Here is a 12,654-nt window from a genome sequence, read left to right on the forward strand (position 1 = left end):
GTTGTTTTGGCCCCAGCCACTCGGTCGTTGTGGCTGCAGGAGTAGCCAAAGGTCAACAAACTGGCGGAGTTCCAGTACAAGTACATAAAAAATTCTCACTAAGTCCTAGTATAAAATATGTTAAAGTCGACGTTCAGCTACAATAATTTAGCCTATGCATAGTTACATGTTAGTCGTTGCTAATGTAGTTAATGAAAACAGACACATATCACAGTGGTGCTAGTTAGATGCCATTAGCTAAAGTTAGCTTTGTGTTATTGATAGCCAAGCCGTGCAAGCAGTGAGAGAGGACCACTGAACTGAAAACAATGTTAATTGGGTATTATCAACACAACGCTAATTATGCTGAGGACATATATAGCAAGTAGCACACCATCATCGGTCATGTATATCTACAGATATATGTCCATAAAATCCATAGACCTTGTCCCCCACCACACTGCCTGGCAACAGATCAACAGATAGTTAGCTTACTTGCTTGCCATTTGTTGTTTAACTAAGATATAAAGATGTTCAAAAACACGTTGTTGTTACAATTTGTAGTCTTAAACAGTTTGAGTTAGCTTACTTGCTTGTCATTTGTTGTTTAACTAAGATATAAAGATGTTCAAAAACACGTTGTTGTTACAATTTGTAGTCTTAAACAGTTTGCAGAAAACGTCTGCCACCAGTTTTTAGTCTGCTTTGTACCACCAAAACATTAGAAACCATGTATTCGAAGTGCTATCTTAGCTAATGTTGCTCAGCTGAAACTGTATTACTGTCAAATTCAAGGTGGGAATTGAGATAACACGAATTTTAACAACGCTATACAATAAATACGCGGAATTTCTTCTGAATCAAAAACACCGGGGATGATTCTAACACCTTCTAACATGGTATCATATTTGTCTACTGCAAACAAAACTCACTTGGATGATGACCACACAAATGCAGATTATGTGGGCTAATTTCAAAATGTGTATGTGTAACATACAGTGCCTTGCGAAAGTATTCGGCCCCCTTGAACTTTGCGACCTTTTGCCACATTTCAGGCTTCAAACATAAAGATATAAAACTGTAATTTTTTGTGAAGAATCAACAACAAGTGGGACACAATCATGAAGTGGAACGAAATTTATTGGATATTTCAAACTTTTTTAACAAATAAAAAACTGAAAAATTGGGCGTGCAAAATTATTCAGCCCCCTTAAGTTAATACTTTGTAGCGCCACCTTTTGCTGCGATTACAGCTGTAAGTCGCTTGGGGTATGTCTATCAGTTTTGCACATCGAGAGACTGAAATTTTTGCCCATTCCTCCTTGCAAAACAGCTTGAGCTCAGTGAGGTTGGATGGAGAGCGTTTGTGAACAGCAGTTTTCAGTTCTTTCCACAGATTCTCGATTGGATTCAGGTCTGGACTTTGACTTGGCCATTCTAACACCTGGATATGTTTATTTGTGAACCATTCCATTGTAGATTTTGCTTTATGTTTTGGATCATTGTCTTGTTGGAAGACAAATCTCCGTCCCAGTCTCAGGTCTTTTGCAGACTCCATCAGGTTTCCTTCCAGAATGGTCCTGTATTTGGCTCCATCCATCTTCCCATCAATTTTAACCATCTTCCCTGTCCCTGCTGAAGAAAAGCAGGCCCAAACCATGATGCTGCCACCACCATGTTTGACAGTGGGGATGGTGTGTTCAGGGTGATGAGCTGTGTTGCTTTTACGCCAAACATAACGTTTTGCATTGTTGCCAAAAAGTTCGATTTTGGTTTCATCTGACCAGAGCACCTTCTTCCACATGTTTGGTGTGTCTCCCAGGTGGCTTGTGGCAAACTTTAAACGACACTTTTTATGGATATCTTTAAGAAATGGCTTTCTTCTTGCCACTCTTCTATAAAGGCCAGATTTGTGCAGTATACGACTGATTGTTGTCCTATGGACAGAGTCTCCCACCTCAGCTGTAGATCTCTGCAGTTCATCCAGAGTGATCATGGGCCTCTTGGCTGCATCTCTGATCAGTCTTCTCCTTGTATGAGCTGAAGGTTTAGAGGGACGGCCAGGTCTTGGTAGATTTGCAGTGGTCTGATACTCCTTTCATTTCAATATTATCGCTTGCACAGTGCTCCTTGGGATGTTTAAAGTTTGGGAAATCTTTTTGTATCCAAATCCGGCTTTAAACTTCTGCACAACAGTATCTCGGACCTGCCTGGTGTGTTCTTTGTTCTTCATGATGCTCTCTGCGCTTTAAACGGACCTCTGAGACTCTCACAGTGCAGGTGCATTTATACGGAGACTTGATTCCACACAGGTGGATTCTATTTATCATCATTAGTCATTTAGGTCAACATTGGATCATTCAGAGATCCTCACTGAACTTCTGGAGAGAGTTTGCTGCACTGAAAGTAAAGGGGCTGAATAATTTTGCACGCCCAATTTTTCAGTTTTTTATTTGTTAAAAAAGTTTGAAATATCCAATAAATTTCGTTCCACTTCATGATTGTGTCCCACTTGTTGTTGATTCTTCACAAAAAATTACAGTTTCATATCTTTATGTTTGAAGCCTGAAATGTGGCAAAAGGTCGCAAAGTTCAAGGGGGCCGAATACTTTCGCAAGGCACTGTAAAGGTTCAATCCCTGTCACAGATGTGGAAAATGCAGATGTTGCTCCTGGGGTGCAGGGTTGGTTGGCCTTGAACAGACAAAGTACTGACTTGACCCCCACTTCTCTTGGCCTTGAGTGTGTGAAGCGTTGTGAAGCCTTCAAGCATACAGTGGAAAGATTCTCACAAACAGAGGTGTCAGCATCTCTTGGTCACTGGACATATGGAGTTGCACTGTTACAACCACCCCCACCCCAAACAGCCACTACATAGCCAACAGTATGTGGGTTTGAAGTTAGCATGAATATATAGCATTTTAAACTAGAGGAACTGCTGCTTTGAGACATATACTGTAAGTCAAACCACTGTATCTACAATACAGTGAACATAAGCAAAAATAATCTTGATTAAAAAAATCCTTTTTTAAAACCTGAAAATCAGTTTTTGTTCATAAAATCCAGTGTTTCTCACAGTGACCTGCCATTTCTCCTGTCAGCTCAAAAAGGAAAAGGGAGTTTTTGATAGAGATCATCACCACAGCCTTTTTTTGACTGGTCAAACTGGCAGTGTTACAACTGACCCGATCTCCCCTGCATGATAAAACCAAAGCTTAAACCAAAGCTAGCTGGTCAGCTGACATTACTACCAATTTTCAATTGGCTAAATACATATTTTTTAGTATCACTATTGACCAAAGATGAACAATTCTGTACCTATGTACTCTGTTCAGTTGGTTTTTGAGTGTTTCACACAATAACGTTGGTGACATATTTTTTTCAAATGCTTTCATTTACATTCAATTTTATACTAAAACTTTTACTTAACCTGTATATTATAACATATAGGCTACAGTGGTGGAACATATGTAAGTATAGCTACTGAAATACTGTATATAAATACAGTTCTGAGATATTTGTAAAGTACTTGAGTACTTCCATTTTATGTCTACTTAGAACTATGTGTCACTGCATTTCAAAGAGTACTCCTCAGCATTTGTGTCAGACAAAGGTACTGGTTCCTGTGCAAATTAATACATTTTACATACAAATCATAATGCGCAGCTTATAAAATATGATACATTGTTGTACAAAGGAAAACAATAAAGAAAAAGTAGCTCCAGAAAAATCAGTTACAAGCTTATAACGCTGTCAACAACAATAACAATTATTATTAACAATATTAAATAAATAAACGTATCGGGCATTATTGCAACTATAATGCCCGATACACCACGTATCGGGCATTATTATGGTGTGGATAGGAAGAGAAATGGGGTAGGAGTGATCCTGAAGGAGGAGCTCGTGAGGAATGTTTTAGAGATGAAAAGAGTGTCAGACAGGGTGATCAGTTTGAAGTTGGAAGTTGGAAATTGAAGGGGTAATGTTGAATGTAATCAGTGGTTAGTCGTCAGTATGACAATCCCTGTCACAGATGTGGAAAATGCAGATGTTGCTCCTGGGGTGCAGGGTTGGTTGGCCTTGAACAGACAAAGTACTGACTTGACCCCCACTTCTCTTGGCCTTGAGTGTGTGAAGCGTTCAAGCATACAGTGGAAAGATTCTCACAAACAGAGGTGTCAGCATCTCTTGGTCACTGGACATATGGAGTTGCACTGTTACAACCACCCCCACCCCAAACAGCCACTACATAGCCAACAGTATGTGGGTTTGAAGTTAGCATGAATATATAGCATTTTAAACTAGAGGAACTGCTGCTTTGAGACATATACTGTAAGTCAAACCACTGTATCTACAATACAGTGAACATAAGCAAAAATAATCTTGATTAAAAAAATCCTTTTTTAAAACCTGAAAATCAGTTTTTGTTCATAAAATCCAGTGTTTCTCACAGTGACCTGCCATTTCTCCTGTCAGCTCAAAAAGGAAAAGGGAGTTTTTGATAGAGATCATCACCACAGCCTTTTTTTGACTGGTCAAACTGGCAGTGTTACAACTGACCCGATCTCCCCTGCATGATAAAACCAAAGCTTAAACCAAAGCTAGCTGGTCAGCTGACATTACTACCAATTTTCAATTGGCTAAATACATATTTTTTAGTATCACTATTGACCAAAGATGAACAATTCTGTACCTATGTACTCTGTTCAGTTGGTTTTTGAGTGTTTCACACAATAACGTTGGTGACATATTTTTTTCAAATGCTTTCATTTACATTCAATTTTATACTAAAACTTTTACTTAACCTGTATATTATAACATATAGGCTACAGTGGTGGAACATATGTAAGTATAGCTACTGAAATACTGTATATAAATACAGTTCTGAGATATTTGTAAAGTACTTGAGTACTTCCATTTTATGTCTACTTAGAACTATGTGTCACTGCATTTCAAAGAGTACTCCTCAGCATTTGTGTCAGACAAAGGTACTGGTTCCTGTGCAAATTAATACATTTTACATACAAATCATAATGCGCAGCTTATAAAATATGATACATTGTTGTACAAAGGAAAACAATAAAGAAAAAGTAGCTCCAGAAAAATCAGTTACAAGCTTATAACGCTGTCAACAACAATAACAATTATTATTAACAATATTAAATAAATAAACGTATCGGGCATTATTGCAACTATAATGCCCGATACACCACGTATCGGGCATTATTATGGTGTGGATAGGAAGAGAAATGGGGTAGGAGTGATCCTGAAGGAGGAGCTCGTGAGGAATGTTTTAGAGATGAAAAGAGTGTCAGACAGGGTGATCAGTTTGAAGTTGGAAGTTGGAAATTGAAGGGGTAATGTTGAATGTAATCAGTGGTTAGTCGTCAGTATGACGATTCACTGTGGCGAGCCCTAATCGGGAAAAGCCGAAAGTGACTTTCATGCGTACGTGTGGCGTAATGACGTCACGACCCCGGAAATCAGCAGGCAAGCTGTGTTGTCTTAGCAGTGGAGCAGGTATTTGTGCAGACCCAACCGAACCAGACAGAAAACCTGCAACACGGCTGTTGTTACCATTGTCATTTGTTATTTTGTTGTTGTCTCTGAGCGCCGCCATCATGAACGTGACGCTCGCGGTGAAACAGTACGTCTCTAAGATGATCGAGAGCAGCGGGCCCGGGATGAAGGTTCTGCTGATGGACAGAGAGACGGTGAGACACCGGCGGCCACAGTTATACCGGGACACCGGGGGTGTCGGATACTGGGACTGGGGATAGTTATACTGTGTGATACGGGGACTGTGGAGTAGTTTTACTGTGTGGTATTTGTACTGTGTTAGTTATTTGTTCAGACTTTGTTGACAAACCGAGTTTACCGAAACCTAAATATTTACTACAATTGTTCCTGGCTCTGATGGCAGTCTTGGAGTTGTGTAACTGTAGCGTGCACACTACTGTTGCTGTGTAATTACTCAGACTATTGGTGGGTTACAGTCGGCAGGTGAAATGTTGATCTGCTGTAACAGGAAGTCTGGCTGTGTTTTCTCTACAAACGTGTGTTGAATAATATCTGATCTATGCACATAAGTGAGAGCTCAGATCACATCTTTAAACTGTGTGTGTTACAGACCAGTATAGTGAGCATGGTGTACACTCAGTCAGAGATCCTGCAGAAGGAGGTTTACCTCTTTGAACGGATTGACTCTCAGAACAGAGACAGCATGAAACACCTGAAGGCCATCTGCTTCCTCCGACCCACCAAGGTACCAGGCCTGGCCGCAGGTAGCAAAGATATGTTTCTAATACTGATCGAGATCAAATTGATGAAGTGTGTGTGTGTATGCAGGAGAACGTGCAGCATCTGATTCAGGAGCTGAGGAGACCAAAGTACAGCGTCTACTTCATCTGTAAGAGACTTAACTCGCTGCACATCAGTGGTGCAGCATCACTTAGTACATTTACTGCTGTATCTAAATACAGTTCTGAGGTATCTGTACTTTACTTGAGTATTTCCATTCCTGCAGCTTCATACTTGAACTTGACTGCATCTTTACTGCACTACATGCATTTGATAACTTTAGTTCCTTTTCAGAATCAGATGAATAAATCAAAATGCAGTATATTCATCAGACTTCATCGATCCCCTTTACTAATCCCTGCTGTTGTCTGTCTGTGTGTTTCAGACTTCAGTAATGTGATCAGTAAGAGTGAGATCAAAGCTCTGGCTGAAGCTGATGAACAGGAAGTGGTGGCTGAAGTCCAGGTGAGTCTGAAACCCAAATCTGGCCAAGACGGACACTGTTGCATCCAGCAGCACACACACTTCTGAGGAAACTCAGTGCAGTGTATTTCCACTCCAAAGTAGCAGGGGGCGTCTCACTGTGACTTGGGGAACCTGAGGACTCAGTGTATATTCAGGTGGCCCAGGTGTGGCCCACGTCACAAATATACCAACATGCACATTACTTCACCGGCAGTCAACGAACCCTTCTCACAGCACTGCTGTGTAGTCAGAGCTCAGTGTTTCCCACAACTCACCACGGCCCACTGCACCACACCTGTGCAGATGTGGAAGGAGGCAGCTGGTGTTATTTATTCAACACACATTAATCAAGAGCAAATTATGTCAATGTGCCTGAGTTAGACCAAAAGGCTGAGTTCACCTGCAGCAGTGGGCAGGTTGATATTGACACGAGCAAAACAGACAAGAGAACAGAGCGTGTTCAAACGCCCAGACCAGAAGTGAAGGCAGCCCTGATCCAAACCATCACAGGGGAGACTCTGATGTGGAGACTCTGATGGGTGATCATGTGTCAGATGTTTTTGTTTGCCTCCTGTTCCTCTGCCCCAGAGAGGGCAGACCAGTTTTTCAGGGAGAGAACTGGTGCATGAACAGACATTTCACTTTAACCACAACTTGATGTTTGTGTGTGTCTGCAGGAGTTTTATGGAGATTTCATCGCTGTGAATCCTCACCTGTTCTCCCTGAACCTGCTGGGAGTTGCCAGGGTAAGAAACTGGAAGCCTCTCCAAAGGTTCCACTGGTCCTACTGGTCCTGTCTTTCAGTGAGCTGTAGATTGAATATTGAAGTTGGAGAAGCAAGCTTGTGACTGGAAGGATGTAGGTTCCGTTTCCAGACTGATCAGATTAATTTTAATTTAAATGAAAGGATTAAATTGAAAGAAGACAAGTGTGTCCTCAGTGCTGACATAACCACAGACAGGCAGCATCACTTTGGTGATTTTACAGCGACCAGAGCAGGAAACCAGCAGGGTCATACAGAACTGCACACCGTCAGGTGTTTATCACAGCTCAGGCTGCACAGTTCGAGCTACAGCAGACTAATCTAAAAGCTCTACTCGGACTGTCTAACACATATACCACAGTAAAGCGGGTCTATGAAACTGGCCCCTGATGGCGGAGCCAGAGGAACGGCCGTGGAGGGAGCAGGAAGATGCTGAGGACCTTAGTGAGCAGCAGCTGGTTCATCATTAATATGTGTCCTCCTTGTGGGGGGTCTCACTCCTGGTATCTGTGCTGCTGTGTGTCAGGGCCGCAGCTGGGAGCCCTCCCTGTTGGCTCGCTGCACTCAGGGTCTGACCTCCGTCCTCCTGGCGCTGAAGAAGTGTCCAATGATCCGCTACCAGCTGTCGTCAGACATGTCTAAACGCCTGGCCGAGAGCGTCAAGGTTCCCAGCACACCAACACTTGGCACACTCCTCCATCACACACCAGTTCTGCTAAGTACTCCAGTACTTTATACTTGTATTGTGCCACATTTCAGAGGGAATACTGTACCTTTAACTGTACGACATTGAATAATAAATGTACAGCACAAAGCTGTCAGGAGCCACTTCTGCAGAATGAGTACTATTACTTTTGATATTTCAAGTACATTTAGCTCATACTTTTAAATGCTGGATTTTTCCTTGTAACAGAGTATTTGTACTTTTACTACAGTAAATGATGAGAGTACTCATTCCTCTGCAGCAAATCATCACAAAGGAGTATGAGCTGTTTGACTTCAGGAAGACTGAAGTCCCTCCTCTGCTGCTGATCCTCGACCGCAGCGACGACGCCATCACACCTCTGCTCAACCAGGTGACTGATCGCAGTGCTCTGCTCCGTGACATCACCAGGTGTTCAACAGAAATAGTACTCAGATAATCAGTGTCCTCCTGCTGTGGACTTGGCAGATCAGATGTCTGAGCACCCTCAGTTTCATATTAACTGAGGCAAAACATGAAGTTTGAATGTGGTCATGAAACAATGTAAAGCTGACACCACACATGTCTTCTTCATGAACGACCTCAGTGCTTCTGCTGTGTTTGAGTTCAGAGCCACTGATCAGTTTCTATCATGCTGCAGTGGACTTACCAGGCGATGGTGCACGAGCTGCTGGGTCTGAACAACAACCGGATTGACCTGTCCAGAGTCCCGGGGATCAGTAAAGACCTGAGGGAGGTGGTGCTGTCTGCAGAGAATGACGAGTTCTACGCCAATGTGAGTCTGAAGACACTGAGCAACACAACAGTGAAGACATGAAAGTGACATTTAATGAGTGCGAGTAATGTCCCCAACAGCAAAAGAGTTTTATGCACTGGCCCCCAGAAACAGGACAAAGCTGTCAAAACTGAAAAAAACCCATGTCCACGGTCACTATGTGGAAAAAACACCTCAGAGCAGAGAGTTTAAAGAGTTAGCAGCACTAATAATGTTATGAAATGGTGGGTAACAACTGCTGCTGTGCACAGATCTAAGTAGATCATGTCAGACTATTCTGTCAGACACTGAGTTTAAACTGCAGAATAAAGACCAGCGACAGTAACTGAAGACTTTATGTCATAATGGATCCAGAGCTGGTGAATGTCTGAGTTGCTCTGTGCTACTGAAGCCACACTCGGCGGTTTTGCCTCTGACAGTGACTGTGCTGTGTGTTAGAACCTGTACCTGAACTTTGGAGAGATCGGCACCAACATAAAGAACCTGATGGAGGACTTCCAGAAGAAGAGACCCAAAGGACAGCAGAAGCTGGAGTCCATCGGTGACATGAAGGTCGGAGGCAGCTGAGATGTAGCTTTTGTCTTTGTCTGCAAGTCCCCTTCCTGTCTGAAACGTCTGCTGTGTCCTCCCACAGGCATTTGTTGACAACTATCCTCAGTTTAAGAAGATGTCGGGCACTGTATCCAAACACGTGACGGTGGTTGGGGAGTTGTCTCGGCTGGTGTCCGAGCGTCAGCTGATGGAGGTGTCGGAGGTGGAGCAGGAGCTGGCCTGTCAGAACGACCACTCCAGTGCTCAGCAGGTGACACACACAACCACATCATGCAGCAGCTTGTCACTCTCACGTGTTCACACTGACCCTGCTGCAGGTAGATGGGCCTCTCGTTCTTCAGACTGTGGAGGTTCTTAGTTTTAGTTCACATATACCTCATTCAAACTGTGTGAATGTAACGTAATCGGCTCATTAAAATGTAGCTTGTTCTGAGAGTTTATCAACGTCCAGATTGTGAGAAACCTTGAAGAGGATCTATTATTAGTGACGGTTACCTCCAGACAAACTAGACGTTCTGATTCTGTGTGCTCCATGTGTCCTCAGAGCGTCCGGCGCCTGCTGCAGAACCCTCGTCTGTCAGAGCTGGACGCCGTCCGCCTGGTCATGCTCTACGCTCTGAGATACGAGCGCCACAGCAGCAGCATCCTCCCGTCTCTGATGGATGAGCTGAGCAGGAGAGGAGTGTCTGAGCGCCACCGTAGGGTAACGACCTTCATCAGTACTAACACTGGTTTTCCTCATTTTCATCAAATGAACCAGATTCATGTTCTGTCAACCGGTTTTAGGCAAATAATCACACAGTTTAGCTCCACCTGTGTGAGAACCAAAGCTGTTTTGTGAATGAAGGTGGGGATTGTTCACCTGTGTGTGATGAACTGTGGATGTCAGGCTGTGGTGAAGAGTTCGCTCGTGTGCTGTTACTCACCGGAGGTGTGTCTGTCTCAGATGGTGCAGGCTGTGGTTGAGTACGGAGGGAAACGAGTCAGAGGAAGTGACCTCATCACGCCCACAGACGCCGTTGCTATCACCAAACAGTTCTTCAAAGGACTCAAGGTATACACACACACACCCACACACTAGGAACCTTCTCAGTCCCGCAGACGCCAACATGCACAGGCCTCATGACATCACAGACTATCTGCTGCCAGTCCTGCCGTGAGTGCCTAACGCCTGGTGCAGATGTGCAAACAGTGAATGTGCAGCACATATCCACCTGTGTGTGTGTGTGTGTGTGTGTGTGTGTGTGCTCAGGGAGTGGAGAACGTATACACTCAGCATCAGCCGCTGCTTCATGACACTCTGGATCAGCTGATCAAAGGTCGGCTCAAGGACAGCCAGTTCCCGTACCTGGGACCCAGCAGCCTCCGAGACAGGTAAGATGTCCGACAGACAGGAACATGCTGGACGGACAATAACACACCCGACAGATTCAGCCCTATCAATGAAAACAGTGCTAATGATCAGTTGTGATCAGTCAGTGACACTGCAACTCAGGAGCGATGAGCTAGAAGTGTCTGAGTGAAAGTTCACGAGAGTCAGAGGGAACAGAATGTGAAGGAACAGGTTCCTCTGAGAACAGACATGTTTAACACTCTGACCCGTGTGTTTGTGTGTGTGTCAGACCTCAGGACATCATTGTGTTTCTGATTGGTGGAGCCACGTATGAAGAAGCTCTGATTGTTTACAACCTGAACCGCAGCACACCTGGAGTCCGCATCGTGCTGGGAGGAAGCACCGTTCACAACACCAAGAGGTCAGAGACGCACGCGCACACACACACACACACACACACACACACAGACTGATACGCACAGTGGCACACAGCGGTACACACAGGTACACGCAGTGAACCTGACTCAGCAGCTGGGACATATCTGGTAATAAACCTACACCTGATGATGTTCATTCCCAGTGGTGTATATTTGTAGCATTCACAGAGCGTATAAATAACCTTTACTGCTAACTCTACCTCAGTAGGTAGTCCGAGTACTTCTTCCATCACTACAATGCAGTATGTAGTACTGCAGTACAAGTACCTCCAGCACTGCATTCAGACAGCTGCTGATACTTTACCTGAGCGCACCTCTTCTTCTCTCTTCTTCTCTCTCTGTGTCTTAGTTTCCTGGAGGAAGTGATGTCAGTGACAAGTCAAGGTGGTGACCAACTGCAGGGAAGTGGTCGCCATGGCAACCGGCGCTGAACACAAATGAAAAGACTATTCCTAACTTTATGTTTGTATTTGTCCGACATCATCTCCGTGCTCAGACGTTTCAGAGGTGTTTGTTTTTTTTGTCGTCCTTGTTCACACACGAGGTGGTCAGATAATTAGGAACACCTGTGAATAAAACAATGAGTTCAACAAAAATCAGAGCAGGTGGATTGTGTTAGACTGTACAGGTGTACCTAATAAAGTGGACACAGTGTCTGTTCTCTAGTGAACCTTAATGTGCAGCGTAACTCGGTGTGTGTTAGCTCATGGCTGCAGACGTCACTTCACTAAATGCACTTCATGCTGTAAAAACAACAGTGTCACTGTTTCCTCTCTGCATCTGACTCGCTGTTAGTTTCTCTGCTCTCACACACACACACACACACACACACTTCTGATAAAAATAGAGAAGGTGACAGCACAGTGACTTCCTGCACCCCTTGTGTTGCTCCAGCCCAGAATACCTTCTCTCCGTTTAGTCTTCGAGCAGCTGAGCACCATCTGTGTGAGACAGGGAACATGGACCCCCTCGTCGCCCGGACACGCTGCTGCTGCTGCTGTTGGGTGGACTGTGTCTGTATAGCATCTGTGTTCATCAGTGTGATGTTACAAAACACCAATAAATAAGAAACATGAGAACCTGCATCACATCTGGCAGAGATGTGGTTTCATCTTTTCCCACCTCACACTGTTTACAGCTCAGTCTCCAGGAGCTCCTCAGCTGCTCCTGCACACGCCCAGCAACACACCCATAACATACTTATGGTGTTTAGTTAATGCTCAGAATAAATGAACACCAGAGAAGATAAAAATATTCAAGACGTGGCTTCAGAATATTCACTCTTATTAAATAATCATCTGTGTCACACTTCGACTGACCTGGTGGAAGAAGGACCGAGATCTTA

The 12,654-nt window shown here is 43.8% G+C and overlaps 1 protein-coding gene across 1 annotated transcript; it reads left to right on the forward strand.

The window, feature by feature from the left end:
• Positions 1 to 5,345: 5,345 nt before the first annotated feature.
• On the forward strand, positions 5,346 to 12,140 carry vps45 (vacuolar protein sorting 45 homolog). The gene is made up of 15 exons (XM_020621465.1): positions 5,346 to 5,695; positions 6,112 to 6,246; positions 6,330 to 6,390; positions 6,667 to 6,746; positions 7,424 to 7,492; positions 8,036 to 8,173; positions 8,475 to 8,585; positions 8,853 to 8,987; positions 9,426 to 9,539; positions 9,622 to 9,789; positions 10,084 to 10,242; positions 10,486 to 10,593; positions 10,792 to 10,913; positions 11,162 to 11,293; positions 11,659 to 12,140. Exons 1-15 carry the CDS (start codon positions 5,426 to 5,428, stop codon positions 11,738 to 11,740), a joined length of 1,884 nt encoding a protein of 627 aa, XP_020477121.1. The 5' UTR covers positions 5,346 to 5,425; the 3' UTR covers positions 11,741 to 12,140.
• The last annotated feature ends 514 nt before the right edge of the window (positions 12,141 to 12,654 follow it).

The sequence above is a fragment of the Monopterus albus genome, unplaced genomic scaffold (genome assembly GCF_001952655.1).
Source record: "Monopterus albus unplaced genomic scaffold, M_albus_1.0 scaffold260.1, whole genome shotgun sequence".
NCBI classification, from domain to species: domain Eukaryota; kingdom Metazoa; phylum Chordata; class Actinopteri; order Synbranchiformes; family Synbranchidae; genus Monopterus; species Monopterus albus.